A 16257-nucleotide genomic window follows, 5' to 3' on the forward strand; every position below is an offset into this window, starting at 1 on the left:
ATATAGATAATTCTTGAACAGATGCTAGACTATATACAGTCTACTGCAGTATATGTGATACAGCGAGGGACACAGTATGGGAGTACTTAGCAGAAGCCAAAAGTAAAAAATGCTACGTATTTGTAACTAGTAGATAAATAAGTCCTAGAGACCCAACACATAGTACAATGATTACAGACAACAAAACTATATGATAAACATTAAACTTGCTAAGTGATTGATCTAAATCGTTTTCGACATTAGAAGAAAATCATAATTATGTAAAGCAATAGAGGTGATAGTTAATGCTACAAGGGCAATCATATGGCCAAATAACTGTATCAAATCAATCCACTGTACACCTTAAACTTACACATGATGATGTATGTCAAATATATCTCAATTTAAAAAGTGGGGAGCAAGGGGCACCTCGGTGGCTCAGTGAGCTGAGCGTCCAACTTCAGCTCAGGTCATGATCTCGTGGTCCGTGAGTTCGAGCCCTGTGTCAGGCTCTGTGCTGACAGCTCAGAGCCCGGAGCCTGCTTCTGATTCTGTGTCTCCCTCTCTCTTTGCCCCTCCCCAGCTCACATTCTGTCTCTCTCTCTCTCTCTCTCTCTCTCTCTCTCTCTCAAAAATAAATAAACATTAAAAAGTGGGGAGCAAGATGGATAGATCTGAAAACATAAAGTTGAGTGGGGAAAGAAGAAACAGAAGGAGGGCTACACTACAATCCATATGTAAATTAGAAATAGGTCCACACAAAAGCAACACTGCTTATTTTACAAGGATTTTTACATTTCATACACATCCAAGACACAACCGTGTCTGTATGGGAGAAAGGAATAGACAGTGGCTTTGTCTCAAATGATAGTGTGCCATTCGCTGTTTGCTATCATTGCTAATATAAATATTTCCTTTAAGTTAAAACATACCCCGTCACCTAGAAGGGCATGCTCGTGATAATGCTGCTTTTGAAAACTAAGATCTTTGGAAATCCTTTGGTTCTGGAACAACCTTCCCCGGAGCTCAGTTTTCTGTAACATAATACAGACTGCGAGTAAAGATATTCTAAGAGCACTGGGGCTTCCTAGAAGCCAACACTTGCTGGCGGAGCAGGCAGATTTCGTGTGTGCAAGGCTGAGGGACCGCAAACCTCATGCTCCCCTGAAGCAATGAAGTGGCAAGAGGAAGCGGACAAATAGAGCGGAGTGATAAACTGGAAGGGAGAATAGAGACTGGAAGCACAGAGGAAGAAGAAAGCAGGAAGATGAGATCACTGAAAAGCAAGATAGTGGAATAGAGGAAGAAAAGAAAATTAAAGAGGAAGACAGAGGAGAAAGAGAAAATCACACATAAAGCTTTCATCTCTTGGAAGTAAACCAACAAGTTCCTTTTTCTAGAGTAGCGTCGTAATGACCTAAAGCCTATGTATGTGAGGGTCAAAGCGTAAAAGTCATTCTTGGTACTATGCTACCAGCAGAACTGTCTTGCATTTTTAATTTTTTCTAATGTTTATTTATTTTTGACAGAGAGAGAGAGAGACAGAGCTCCAGTGGGGGTGGGGCGGAAAGAGAGCGAGACACAGAATCCGAAGCAGGCTCCAGGCTCTGAGCTGTCATCACAGACCCTGACCCGGGGCTTGAATCCACAAACCTTGAGATCATGACCTGAGCCCAAGCCAGACACCCAACCGACTGAGCTACCCAGGTGTCCTGAGAAACGTCTTGCATTTTTTTAAAAGGTGGCCACCGTGCTTCCTGCCCTACCTGCCCCACTGAATTAATCCATTTCATCCCTTCTTGGCTGATTCTATGCCCCCATCTCTCACGAATGATTTTTTTCTTTCAAGCCTAAAGGATGGAGAAACACTGGATTTCAGGGAATGAATTTTAGTTTCAACAAACTCTAGAACATCCTTTTATACCATGATGGCATATATTTTATATAAGTAAACTCCACAAAAAATTTCAAAGACAGTTAATTCTAGAAGAAGAAAAGAGTGGTCAAGTGAATAACTATAAGGAAAGCATCTCACCTGTCACTGTCCCCTTCGATGAGGTTTAGGGTCTATAGAGTGAGAGTTCACGGAGCCACAATTAGAAGAGTGTTCTCCTATCCATTTTTACCTCCCTCCTCTCTGGTCATTCTTCAGTTCAATCAGCATCAGCCAGTTTAAGGACATGTTCACATTCGATGGAATTGTAAATAAAACTATTGTCCCCCCCCCCCAAAAAAAAATAGTTCTCTCCATTTTTAATATGTTCCCAAAAGATTTTACTCTTAGTGTTTTCCTCAAATTACAGTTCCCTAGTAAATTCTTTGTATTGAGACCTAATATTTACCATGAACACTACAGTGCACGTTTCTTCATATTTTCCACTCTAAAACTTGTCCATACCAATCATGATGAAAGTTACTTGTCCTAAGTCAATGTACTCTGTGGCCCCGAAGAGAGCAAAGGTCTCAGTGAAGAGCCTTGGAAAGAACACTCCACAGGGTAAGGAAATGCTAGAAAATCAAGTGCCTAAGGGTTAAAAAAACAACAACACAACAACAAAAAACATCTGCAAGTCAAAATGCTCTTTGGGGAGGAGCGTTAATAACTGACTGCATTAATCTCTGCAAAGCAGGAAAAAGGAAATGAACCCTTCTCTCCCTTGCACGGTCACTATAATTTCGAAAACTGTACTTTATTCAATCTTGGAGTCTGACTTATTCATCTTATAATCCTAGTAAAAATTGCAAACAAATTGCCTCCTCTACTTCTAGTATGCCTTCTCGCTTTCGTAGTTGTCTGTTGGTTATAGGGTACCGCGGGGAAAAGCCCGGATCCTGAGAACACCGTGGAGTACACATGCAAAGATGGACTTTTGTATGGGTTTTATTGAAAGGAAGAACAGAGATCACAGTCTGTCCCCTGTATCTCGATCCCCTTTCTCACATAAGTGGGATGAACAGCTAACCATCTGGAAAACCAAAACATAAGGTCAACGTTGACTGGAAGTCAAGCTGAGTTTAAGTGATTAATCTGTTCTTGAGTCACTCGATCTTTACACTTTTCCAAGGACAGAAAAGCGTATGTTTGCCACAAGTCTCAGTGAAACACAATTATGGGCACAAATCTGATGCCAATCACCTTTGAGCTAACCTGCCTCATGTCCGTGCCTTCTATTGATTAGCTCACATACCACACTGGGTCCAGTCGTCTGTAGCTTCCATCAACAAATGATCCTTAAGTGATGGTGGATACAGCAAACCCGATGGCTTGACAGACTCTTTCTGCTATTGTCTACTTCAAAGAACTGATTTTCAAAGCGGGTCATGCCCACATCTTGATCACTTCCATAGTCCACCTCTAGAGTTGCCCCATTTCATTTTTCTGCTATGTGTTATTTAAACGGGCCCCTATGGGGTGCCTGGGTGGCTCAGTGGGCTCAGCAATCCACATAGGCTCAGGTCATGATCTCACAGTTTGGGAGTCAGCATCGGGCTCTGTGCTGACAGCTCAGAGCCTGGAGCCTGCTTCAGATTCTGTGTCTTCCTCTCTCTCTGCCCCTCTCCTGCTCACACTCTGTCTCTCAAAAATAATATTAAAAAAAATTTTTTAGATGAGTCCACAAAGGCCAAATGGATAGCAAATTGAAACTGATACTTTGTCAATTAGTGTAGAAAATAAATGTTTTATGTGTATTGACTTCCTTAAAGAGGCGCTTTAAAAATCGAATTTCTCTGCTTAACTATCTCTAATGCCAAATCAACTAAATGATTGCTCAGTTTTGCTTGGGCTTAAGTAGAGTTTATAACTTTTTTATTTTAGAAACATATGTACTTGCATGACTAACATATTCACCTTACAGATGTGAAAAGTCATGGAGAATATTAACCCAAATCTACCTCCTAAATTTTGATTCTCTACTTTATTCCGTATTTACTATGACACTCAAATTTTTCTTCTTAGGTTTAAATTATTAATAGAGAGAAGATGGAAAAGATGACCAAAGTAAAATGTGTTCACTGATGAAATAAACTGTAATTAGTATTTTTTTAAAAAAAGATTGGATCAAAGAATAGTCAGAGTCTCAAAAAAGATAAAGAAATGCGACAAGCGAGGATACGGGGACAGGAAAGTCCTACAAGATCTTCTTTAACTTCCGTGGAGGAACCCCTGGCCTCAAGCTTTAAAGACTGCTGAAAGCCCCAAAGTGCTCCCTGGGATCTTCTCTGAGGATCCAGCAAAGATCCAACAATTGTTATGCTGAATCTTTGTGTGCTAGGTGGGATTATTTATCAGGGATTTTGTTTTGTCTGGGATTTCAATGGCTCAGACCCAGCTGTACATTTGGGGACAGACCCCGGCTTCAATCAACGGAGGGTTTGTAGCCATCCTTTCGGAAGCTTCCCTCCCCCTGCAGGGATGGAGTAATTAACAGACCATTAAGTCAATTCTGCTTTATTGAGGGGGACACTGTGCAGGTCATTTCTTGGAAAACTTTTGTTCTTGAAGGAAATTACAGGATTGTTTTATGTTTGGAACACAGCCTGGTGAACTCCGGAGTCGAGAGGCTGGCTTCTGTAGCTCGGGGACCCACGGAGACAGGAAGATAATGACTCTAATCCCATTAAAAAAAGATGTCTCCCAACCTCCCCCTCCTTTTACTTTTTCTTTTAAAAACCAGTGAAAAGAAAAACGATTTGCTCATTTGGTAATAGCTAATGGAGACATGAATTACGGAGATGCCCCAGACTGAAGTTTATCTCAGTGTCAATAAATCTCTAAACAACTGCTAAGAAAGTAAGTACTGCCACCATTGCTTCTTTTTATTTCCATATTAATCAAAGGCATCTGCTCCTGTCCTTTCTATCCGGGAGAGGGAATGCGCAGCGAGCATTCTAGCATCTGAAAAGGCCTCTAGGAGAACGTGGTTCGCAGCGCTCGTGTTTTGTGCGGCCAGGGGACTTTTCACCGCCGGGCTTGGGTGACCTGTCTTTTCTCGCAAGGCTCTGAGGGCCTTGAAGCGGGGGGCCATTGCTTCCGCATTTGAATGCGTACTTTTCTTGCTTTTGTGCTCATCATTTTTCTCCGGCGCCCCTGATGCTTCTGGCACAGCCAAAGCACCCAGAAAGTGTTCATTGCTGAAGCGGAGGAAACTCCCCAGGACCCAGCGTCAAGGCTCACTTTGCTGGGGTGCGCTCGAGCGCTCTATGTTTACATGGGTTGGAACTGATGTGAATTTCCTCGTCCTTTCCCGGAACAGACAAGCGGGGTGAGGGTGGGGGCAGTTGAATAACCAGGAGGAGAGAAGAGTCTCCATTAAATGTGCTTGCTCCAACCTCTATCTCCTCGCGTGCGGTTCAGAATTCTGCCTTTGGCAAAGATGCTTTCCCGGGCACCGCAGCCCTGCAGAAAGCGGAGGGGGTCCCTCTCAGAACGGGGCTTCTGGAGTTTTCCAGGCCCCAGGGGAGATGAAGCGTGCTTGAGAGGCTCAAGCACTTGCAACTTGCATGTAAATTGCGGCGCCCCAGATCAGATCAGACCCCGGCTCCTGCACTCTCCGAGTTGTCCGTAGCAGACTGCGAGGGAAAGACGGCCAGGGATCAAGTCAGGGCCAGACGAAACCCCAAAAACTTTCGGGAGCAGCTACTCCAAAGTTACCTCACAGAGCCGTAGGCCCTGTCTCCTCCCTGTCCTCCTGGGGAATGAGAACCCCAGCCACTCTGCTGCCACTTGAACCCCAGGACACCGCAGCAACGTCCAGGCCCCAGCTTTGAGTGCCCAGGTCTGCGTCTCCCCACCCCCTTCTCTGGGGCTTCAGCCCAGCAGCCCTGGCTCCCTCGGACCTATCCCCTAGGGCCCACTCCCCGGACGTATTGAACTTTCTCTCCCCAGCGCTGGCTGTGCGGATAGAGTCCACACTTGGGTGCAGAAGCCCGGGCAAGGCCGGAGTTTGGATCAGAAGCAGGGACTCGATGCCGTGGGCTGTGGCCCGGGTCCGCCGCGGAGAGCGGGGAGGCTGCTCCTCGGTGAGGTCCCCAGCGAGGAAAGGCGGCTGGTGTAGGCGCTACAGCAAAGTTCACAAACGGTCACCGCGGGGCTGGGCTTGGGGGGCTCAGGGAACAGAAAGGGAAAAGCGCTCCTGCAGCTCTCGGTCCGAGTTTAGATTTGTTTGTCGTCACTGCCTGCTGGTTTTTCTCCCTCCCAGTTTCCATAAATGCTTAGATATTTCGAGACACTTGCAAGTGTTGGCGCCGTCTGGGTTGGGCCTAGCTCGGCGACGTCCCTCCCTCGTTTATCTGCCTTTTGTTACCTGTGCCCCCGGCTCCCTCAGCCTGCCAGAGTCGGAGGTCAGGGCGCGGGGACTGTCGCTTCCCACGAGACGAGGCCCCAACCTGAACAAGCTGTAGTCTCGGCGCCGACCCCTTCTGCGTGAGGCCCCAGAACCTGATGCAAAGTTCCGGGACAGTTTCTGCAGCGCGGGGCCCTGACGCCGGCTGGGCTCGTGGCTCATCGCCACCAGCCGGTACAGGAGCGCGGAGGGAGGGGCCACGCGCCCAGCGGGTGGGTGGCACCGCGGGAGTCTGGCCCCGAGCGGGTCCCGAGGTCGCCACTGCTCTCGCCCTCTTCCCCGCGCCCTTCCCCGCACCCACCCTCGCTGGCCCCCTCGCAGCCCGGCGACCTCGCCTCCCCGGGAAGGGTTCACTGAAAACGGACACGCCACTAAAAAGCGATCCCGTAGACCTGAACCTTCGGGTTTGGGCTCCTCCCAAACCCTGCTTGTCAGGGAAGTGGGTACAGGAGAGGCTCAGAAACTGCGAGGTGGAGAGGTAGGGACGCCCATTCTCCTGCGGGTTTGCGGAGAAGCAGGCGGAAGAAGAGGGTGCGTCTAGTTCACCTGCCGCCCCACCTCGGCCCACTTCTCTCCGAGGACACTTCCAGCGCCCTTCTGCCGCGCCTCCTGCTCTAGCTGAGCTCCCCAAGCCTGGGCGTAGCGGGGCGAGCTAACCAGCAGCCGCCCACATCCCTGGCGGCCTAGGTCGGCGCCTGGCCCCGACGTCCCCTCCTCACTACTCCCCTTTCCTGATCCGGCCGAGAGCCACGGGCGTAGGGTGGCCTCGGGCCTCGGGACGACAAGGGTCCGAGGGAGAGATGCAGGGACTGGAACCCTGCGAGCCAGGGACTAACTCCTGCAGCTCTGGGTACCTCCAGAGCCGGGGAGGGGTGAGGCTGAGCTTCTGCTGGGACGCCCACGGGGTCGCCGAGGTTCCACCGGTGCCCAGGCCCCAAGGCCTGTCCCCAGCGCCCAAGGGCGGCGGAGAGGCAGGAGCGAGGGGGGGGGGGAGGGCAGGTTGGGAGTCCACCCTTCAGACGGAAGGTGGGAGGACGAGAGTGGGGCCCAGAGTTCCCAGAAGAGACCTGGAGAGGCAGTTAAATCTTGTTGGCTGAGCGAGACGCTCAGAGAATCCGGGCTTTTGCAATTTCTGCTAAGGGTGTCAGTGGAGGCTATGCAACTTCGCTTGACCCAGCTACTTAGGGGGAAAAAAAAAGTTTGAAGACACCCAAGTCCTCTTCCTGTAGGAGTTAGGAAACTTTAGGCCGCCTCCCCTAGCCCTTCCTGGAGATATAAACCCAAGGTCCCAGAACCTTGGGGAGGGAGCTGTGTTCCTTAGAAATAAAGTTCTACTGTACCCAGTTAAACCCGGCATGCTTTCCCTTTCTAAATGTGACTTTCTCCCGCCCTTAAAGTTCGGCCACCTGCTTAAAGCCCCGCGAGGCTTTTATAGAGTGCAGGACTCCTCAAGCTATCACTGCCCACGAGGATTTAATTTCGCTGTTCTTTTAAATGCGAAGCAACGTTTATTCTGGAATGAAGGAATCCTCCTCGCGTTTCTAGATTGAATTAAAAACCGCCTTAGACTTCAGAAATTTCGAGAAAGCGGCAAATTTACAAGGGGGGGGGAAATCGGGTCAAGAACCTTTTTTCACCTTGGCGGACATATACTTTTGCTGTTGGCGTCAGTAATTCGAGAATTTAAGGGGAATTGCAGGCAAGAGTCGCCTGCAAAGTCACATCCCCAAGCGGACCAGCTTGCTTGGGGACAAGACCTTTTCCTGGAGGCTGGTGGCTAATGTTTCTTCCCAAAGAATCAAGAAAATCCAAACAATCTGGCTCTCAAATCATTTTTCTCCGTGAGTTCCTGTCCTGTTCTTAAAGGAATCCTTTCTCCCAGTCTCTAGCCCAAAGGAGTTTTTGTAACAGAGGAGTTCAGCCTGGCTAGGGGAACTTCCCAACGTTGGAAGCAGTGTCTCCTTCCTGCTTCGGTTGGATAATTCAAGATAGGATTCCCTCGCCTGGTGGTTCCTTTGAGTGTAGTTTCCCACGAAAATGGACCTTAACAGCTCTTTAAATTGACTACCGGATGTATCTAAAGGGATTGGACAGGCAGCACCAACTCAAAATTCACCATTCCCTGGTGTAAGGAGTGTGGCTTTTCTCCTTTAAGCTTCAGCTCTAGAGAGGGGTGAAGCTCAGCTCGAAGCCAGTGGTCAGCACTGCTGTGGTCTTCCCCCAAGACCAGGCCTTTGGAAACGGGACTCCAAAGAAGCAAGTAGCTCAGGGGAAAGTCGTTTATCTGATTGATGAAACTTCTCCCTCCCTCCCCTTTTTAAATAATAAGCTCACCCGGAAAGGCTGGAGGGCTGCCTTGTGTTGGTTTCAGATAAATCCTCAACAGCTCTGTCCTCACCCAGAGAAATGAATCACACTTGGGAAACAGATGATTATTCCCCCATTTGTCTGCGAAAACCAGGGGAAATAAGCACCCTCCACTGGAGACCCTCACTTTGGTCTTTCTCCCTGGCAGTGGGGGAGCTTGAGGGGATGGGGGAGTTGGAGGAGACTGAGTTCAATAGAACCTGGACCCACAGAGATGCCCTCCCAGGGGCAGGCAGTGGGGAGCCTAGGGAGGAAAGGGCAGATAATTCCTAGATGTGCTCTCCCTGCTGGATCCTGGGGAGAGACAGCTCTGTTGCTCTGCGGTGAAAACCATCAGCTTCCCCTCTTGAAGAGGAGTTTAAGCCTCAACCAGCTGCCGGTGATGTTACATCTAACACAGAGACCAATTCCGAGGTGGTATATTTCAGTCAGGTTTCCATTTTCCTTAGTGAGAAATACAGGCTTGTGCCATGGGAGTCATCATCACTAGGACTTGATTCCTTGTCCTGCACAGACAAACAAATAAAACCCTCTTGCTGGATTACTTTTGCTTATACAAACTATTTGGAAGTGTTATGGAATTGGTGAGGGATCAAGAGAGAAAAGGAATTGGTTAAAATGACCCCTGTTTTAGCCATCATTTATGTAGAAGATGCCCAATGTTTTCATCTAATCAGACCTGCAATCTAACGGAGGAAAGAAGGGAGAATTACTGCTATAAATCTTCCAGATGCTAGGACTTAAGAAGTGGTTGGCCTCATCCTGAGCTCACCTTACAAAGCGGCGTGGCCTTCCCTTTCTCTCTGGGGCCCACTGCCCAGGGGGCAGGGAGAAGTGTGGGTACTTGATTATTTTCTAGGACGCCCTCTTTGTTGACTTTTCAAACATATAGTGGATTTTAACCTGCTTATTTTTTTTTTAAAGGCCACACGGCCAATATAAAGTGAAAAGAACGTAACTTACTGCTTCGTTCCTGGCAGTTGTCAACACAGCGGTGCAGCCACTGCCTCTCATTTCCTGTCACTCTGGGTTTTCAGATTACTTTTTTAAAATCTCAATTGCTGACTTTATGAGCGCCTGATTACTGCAGAGAAATAAGGAGCTCAAATATCACAAGGCTACCAGTGTGGACAATGCTCCTATTTGAAAGACATCTGGTTGTAATAATTAACACCAATTTATCTGACCTTTTTACCTGTGAAAGACCAGAGAAAAGTCTTTGTATCTGCCCACCCACTCAAAAATCTCTCACCCACTGCCAGGTACACCTGACTGGGTCCACGTATTCCTTACCCACTATCCCCATCTTCAAAAATCTTAGGCAAAGGCAAAGCCAGGATTTAAAGGTACTTTTTTATTTGAAATCTCATCCAGAAACACTGGTTATTAATAAATATATCATAGTTATCAAGAATATATAAAAAATAAAGACAGGTATTGTCTTTGAGGCCCTAACAAAATATTTCAAGCAAATGTTCAGGAAAATAAAAACGGCACCCCTCCCCAAACCATGATAACTTTTCAAAGCTGATGATAGAGAGAGCCAACCCCGCATGCAGAATCGCTGAGCAAGGGGGGAGGGGGGGGATGGGGCAAGCTAGTAGAGGGAGCCCAGGCTCTGGCAATAGCTGGCCCCTGGAACAGCCTTGGGATGGAGTTTGGGAATGGAGTTCAGAGGGGGTGGGGTGGGGGAAGAAGCGCTTGTGCGTGAGTTTGGGTCTTTGCACTCTGCCCCCTTTTTTTCATTTCATACAACCACAGACAGATATATGGATACTTCGGAGAATTCACTAATAAATCCTTGTTACAAGGAAAATGGCATCATGGCCTGCACAACATGTTTCGAGAAGATTCATTTAGAAGCTTGCATGCATTCTTTTGACCTACACTGCGTCTTAAGGAAAACCCACATAAGAGATGTCATGCCCTGGACCGGGGTTGAGATTCAAAACTTGGGTCTTGATCTCTCTCTCTCTCTCTCTCTCTCTCTCTCTACGTCTCTAGAAAAACAACTGCGGAGAGATAGTGACAATCGTAATTGCATCCATCTCCAGGAAATATTTACATCTGTTTTTGCACAAAAGGGATGTTGTCTTTTCCAAGGTGAGAACACAGAGCCAGAGAAAGCCAACTCTAAAGTCCCTTCGCAAGTTTTTGACCACACCGATCCCGTCTTTACACAACAAATGCAGTTTTGACAAGAGCCTATGTAAGTGAGAAGCACCGGCGCGGCATGGGGAAAAGAAGCATGCATGCAAAACACACGAAGTCTGGTTCGAGTCCCCCTTCGTTACCACCTAGAAATTGCAGTTTGGTTTTGGTCCTTTCCCTCCGGGAGGTCAAGCGGAGTCTGAGGTCTCCGACGGAGTGGGAGGCCGCGGGACCCCGCGCTCACCCTCCCGCCGGCCGAGCGAGTGCTCAGCCTCCCTCTCCCCTCCCGGCCCGACACCGCAGTCCCTCCCGCCTCTCTCCCCTCATCCTGGGCAGCTGCCGGGCCGTCCTCTGCTCACTTGAGCAAGTCCTTGGACTCGGCCGACAGCCGAGCCATGTTGGCGGTGGAGAGAGCGGAAAGGTGCGGCGGCGGCGGCATCTGGCAGATGGTGCAGGGGCAGGGCAGCCCGGCCCAGTGCTGGAAGCCGCTGCCCAGCTGCAGCGCGGGCGGCGTGGAGGGCGCCTTGAGCAGCGAGTGGGGAGGTCGGATAGTGCCGATGGCCGGCAGCGAGGCGGCGGACAGCGGCGACGAGCCGTTGCCGGACGAGAGCGCGCCGCCCAGGATGGGGTGCACGGGGTGCACCGCGTTGGCGGCGTGCGCGGGGTGGCCGGCCGAGTGGCCCACGGTCCCGCAGTGGAAGGCAGAGTGGTGGCCCCCGTAGATCTCGCCAACCAACCTCTTCATCTCCTCCAGGGAGCTGGTGAGCATGAGGATGTAGTTTCTGGCCAGCAGGAGAGTGGCGATCTTGGAGAGCTTGCGCACCGAGGGCCCGTGCGCGTAGGGCATGACCTCTCGCAGCCCGTCCATGGCGAGGTTTAGGTCGTGCATCCGCTTGCGCTCCCGACCGTTGATCTTCAGCCTCAACTGCTGTAGGTCCTGCTCCGACAGCTGCTTCTTGATTTTGTACTTGCTGCTCTCGCCGGTGGCCTTGGCGCCGGCCCGCGAGAGGCTTTCCCCGGGCATCTTCTGCACCATGTCGCCCTGCGTGGAGGAGACCGAGTTGAGACGGCTCTCCTGGTGGTGGTGGTGGCGGTGGTGGTGTTCCCTCAGATACATCTCATCCATGTCCGGCGATGAAGCTCTGCTGGAGACAGAGCTCGAATCAGAATTCATTTTATTACGGGGGATGCGGCCCTACCGCGGGGAGGCTTTAGGTGGGAAATTAAGGAAAATCTTGAAATTAAAAAAAAAAAAATCTGCACAGCCCAGCGACCCACTTCTCAGTGGCAAGACTTGAGAAGAAAAGCTGAGGCACTGCCTTTCCCCGCCTCTCTCCCTCCCCACTCCCTTCTCTCCGGTTAGGCTGTTTCCTGGACAGCGGGTTGGTGTTTGCTGGGACTAACCTCACGCTGAAAAAGAGGGGCTTTTATAGAGCTGCGGCGGAGAAAAGAGACAAAAGGAACCCTCCTATCTATCCTGGGCTGGTTAGGACGACGTGCCGTCATTCAGGGCGGTGCGCTTTGCTGTCCCATTTTGCTAGGATTCCTATTCATATTCATTGTGGGGCCGCCCTGGGACACCTCTGCTCCGAACCGCTAGGAGCCCCAAGGCACAAAACCCTCTCTGATTGACACACTCACCGCTCCAGCTCGCTCCTTCTTGGATTTTTTTTTTTTTAACTTCCCTCCCCCTCCTCCCCCCCCAAATTTCCCTAACCAAATCACACCTAAGGAACCAACCGCCGGAAGGAAAGGGAGCCAGGCAGTAGTCGGAGATTCCTCCGGGTTTCTAGAGAGAAACTGAAACATTCTCTTTTCTTCATAGCTACTCCCAAGTTTTGGGGAATGTGAGCAAAAGAAGTCCTAATGGAACCGTGTCAAGGACAGACATGCGGTTGGAGGGCAGGTTCCCCGCGCCAGGGGGTGGGCGCGGGGGTGGAGGGAGAGGGGGACCTCGTGTCGCTGGGCACTGTCTGAACTGGTTGGTTATTAGGTCTCTTTTCCTAAACACTGATACGGTGTTCATTTTGTTTATTGAGCCCTTCTGGCCTAATTGCAATGGGACCTCCGTTTGTGGTGAAGGGCTTGCCCCGACACTGTTATAGGGATGGGTTTTCTTTTCTCTTTTCTTTTCTTTTCTTTTTTTCTTTTCTTTTCTTTCCTTTTCTTTCTTTCTTTCTTTCTTTCTTTCTTTCTTTCTTTCTTTCTTTCTTTCTCTTTTCCCTCGTTTAAATAGATTACTGAAAGAATTTGCTTTGCACAATTCTCTAACTTCTTAGACCTGGACCTGAGGAAAACAAACAAACAACACCAAAAAACAAAACAAAACAAAACAAAACCAAGGGGAGGGGAAGAAAAATGGTGGAGTAGCCAGGGAGGGAGTTAGAGATAGGAAGGGTTCCCAAGAACTCCAGAGAGATTGTTCCTGCCGGGGCTACCCCGCAGCCCCCGGACCCTGGCGCTAACAGAAGCGGGTGGGGCAGTCCCGGTCGGGAGCTGGCGCGCAGAGGCGGGTAGCATCTGCAGCTCGGCGCCACTGGGCTGGGGCCGGTGGGTCCACAGGGTGGGGAAAGCGGGTGCTGAGGGTCGAATAAGAAACTACGTGTGTTTGTGCGGGCGCGCGTGTTCTGCAGGGAAAGGATTTGGAGAGCCCCGTAGGTGTGCGCGCGTGGGCACTGCGGGCCAGTGCTCGGTGGATTCTGGGGATAAAGAGGAAGGAGGCCTGGAGTTTGGAACCTTCGCTTCCAGGGCGGAGGTCGGCGCGATCTTTCTTCCCCCTTGCTGTGTTTTGTCAATGGGACTAGCTAAACAGTTGAGGGGCGGGAAAGCAGAAACCCTCGGGAGCCCGCGGGAGGCCTCTAGAAGAGCCTGGGCACCGCCACGCTCTGGGCTCGGAGGAACCCAAGACAGGTGCCAGGTTGTAGTCGAGTGGATGCAAAGTGTGAAACCGAAACAATCCCGGAATCTCTGGCAGTCAGGGCCTCGGACTGCGCGGCGCAGTCAGTGCATATCTTTGGGACTAGCAAGGTAGAGGAGGCCTCACTTTGCCTCCACTTTGTGGACAAAGTGGAACGGCCAACGGAGAGGGTTGCATGCCTACCCCGGGAGTCTGTAAGCTCTGCGAGGCTTTGCCTCTTTGGCAGTCTCGCCTCGAAAGCTGCGCTGGCAAGTACCAGTAGGATGGGGAGACGCAACATTGGAGAGGATGCTTTTCTGCACTGAACTTCGCTTCTCTGTAAGAGAAGAAAATGGACGAGAGTCCCTCCTCAACGCCAGGACCTTAGGGCCCTTGAAGACTGGACTTCTATCCTCCTACCGCCCCCACCTCCGTAGAAGGAAGATTTTTTAAAACGAAGAATCCAAATGATTCGATTTGGATGTGGAAAGGTTGATTGTCCAAACGCACTTCTAATATCCCAGCCAAAGAAATGTTTCTGAATTCACCAGACCCGTCCCTTTGAGCTCAGACAGCGACATCCACCGAACTGCTTATGAGAAAAAGGCTTCCAGAACATCAGCATGTGTTCGGACAGTCCTAGATGATGGTGATGGTGGAGAGGCGTGGTCCAGACCGCCGCCCCCAGCGCTTCTCTGCTGCTCACGTCGGGTGGCGGGGGAGCCCTGGGAACCCCACACTGGAGGAAAAGACGTTTCCCAGCCTTTGGGCCAGTGCACAGGCCCGGCCCCCGCCACCTCCTGAGCCACCTTCCTGACCCTCGGGCATCGACTCGGGCCTTTCTCTTGCCCAAACTGAGAATGCTGTAACTCAGTTTTTATTTCGGGAAGTAGCAAAGTCTAGTTAGAACGATTGATTACAAATGAAGGAGTAGAAAAAGTTATGCTGCTAAAGGCTTTTTTAAAAAGCATTAAAAAAAAAAAAACTTCCAATTTTCTCAGTGGGCAATATGAAACAAGGTCTAAAATTTTCTCACGTTAATCGAGGTGGCAGGGAAAAAGGGAAGCTGGCCTTGAAATACAAACTGGAAACTCACTTTCGGACTGGAAAGACCAAGACTAAGCTTCTGGGAGTCCGAACCAGAAGCCCCTCTTCCTCGGCGCCGCCTTTCCGCCGAGTGGGGGGACGCTGCCCCTGCGACCAGCTCAGACGGGAACTGCGCTAGGCTGGAAAGGGGCCCCGGGCCTCTGCCTACAGACCCCCTCCCCCTCTAGCGGGTTTATAGCTCCGGCAACGCGAAGGTAGATGTGCTTGACCTGGCAGAACTGCGTGTCCAGGCCGAGGGCCCTCGGCCACAGTCCAGGACGCCGCGCGCCCTCTCCTCCCCGCTTTCCCAAAAGGCTTCCACAGGTGAATGTGAAATGGTCCAAGGTCCAGGGCCCCAGTCCGGCAAGCACTTCTGGCGAGGCCTTACAGGGGCCCGGAGTCCCCTAGGAGGCTTGTTCCCTATTCCCTATATTCTGTAGGAATTAACATCAAGAGGAGGAAGAATGAACGAAGGAGCCACAACTTTGCTCTCCATAAAATGGGTTGATACCGAACGGGGCGCAAAAGGCAGAGGAGCCCCAACTGGCTGTGCAGGCGCTGTCCCCAAGAGTTTGCCTAGCGAGGTCGCTTTGGACTCTGAGGGTGAACCCGAAACCTGCGCCCAGCCCCGAGCAGGAGCAGGCGGGGAACTTAGAAGGGCGAGCTGCGCGAGTTCCTTCAGAGAACAGTCTCTGCCGGCGCTCACGCCGGGCGTGAGCAGGGGGCGGGGGGAGGAAGGGAGCCGGCGCTGGGCGGAGGCTGCGGCAGCTCGGTGGGGCCGCGGCGGCCCAGAGGGGCCTCAGCCGGAGACGCGCCGTGACCTTGGCCCTGGCCAGGGGCCCTTTCGGAGGGCTGAAACAAGCAAGAAGAGGGAGCCAGCGACCCGGCGGCGGCGCGGGGCCCCGCTCTCTCGGGCCGCACCCGGTGCCCTCGCAGCCTGGGGGCGCAGCGGGGGCGGCGCGGAGGCGGGGGCCGTTCTCCCGCAACAGGTGCTTCCGGAGGCCCGCGCGGGCCGCTTCCCGCCACTCAGTCTTGCTCCCGGCAGAGCCTGTGAGTACTTTGTACTACCCGAGGCGGCAGCGGGTGCGCGCGGGGACCCGGTCCGAAGAGCGGCGCAGCCTTCCCCTCGCGCCCGGGGCGCACAGCCTCAGCTCTGCAGCTCCGGCTCCCGGGAGCCGCGCCCTCCGGAGGCTTCCAGGCAATTCCTGTGCGCCCCCCCCCCCCCCTCCGGCCCCTACCCCAGATCTCCGGGGAGCATCTCTTACCCTAAGCCCGGTGGCGCGCCCACCGCTCCGCAGCTCCAGCCACCGAGCTCCTCTCCGGAAGCTGCCGGCTCTGCCCGAGGCCGCGGCGATTTGGGCTCCACGGCGAGCACCCCCCACTCCTCGCCGGAGTCCGGAGGCCAGTGGTCGCGCTGGCCGACCTGCCGGGAGG

The 16257-nt window shown here is 51.5% G+C and overlaps 1 protein-coding gene across 1 annotated transcript; it reads right to left on the reverse strand.

The window, feature by feature from the left end:
• Window positions 1-11157: 11157 nt before the first annotated feature.
• On the reverse strand, window positions 11158-12273 carry OLIG3 (oligodendrocyte transcription factor 3). The gene has a single exon (XM_058732631.1). The coding sequence runs from the start codon at window positions 12013-12015 to the stop codon at window positions 11197-11199; it is 819 nt and encodes a 272-aa protein (XP_058588614.1). The 5' UTR covers window positions 12016-12273; the 3' UTR covers window positions 11158-11196.
• Window positions 12274-16257: the final 3984 nt, after the last annotated feature.

Source organism: Neofelis nebulosa, chromosome 6 (assembly GCF_028018385.1).
Source record: "Neofelis nebulosa isolate mNeoNeb1 chromosome 6, mNeoNeb1.pri, whole genome shotgun sequence".
Taxonomy (NCBI): domain Eukaryota; kingdom Metazoa; phylum Chordata; class Mammalia; order Carnivora; family Felidae; genus Neofelis; species Neofelis nebulosa.

Bases quoted from the DNA above. Each gene is read 5' to 3' on its own strand.
- OLIG3 (XM_058732631.1), bottom strand. From the start codon at position 12,015: ATGAATTCTGATTCGAGCTCTGTCTCCAGCAGAGCTTCATCGCCGGAC.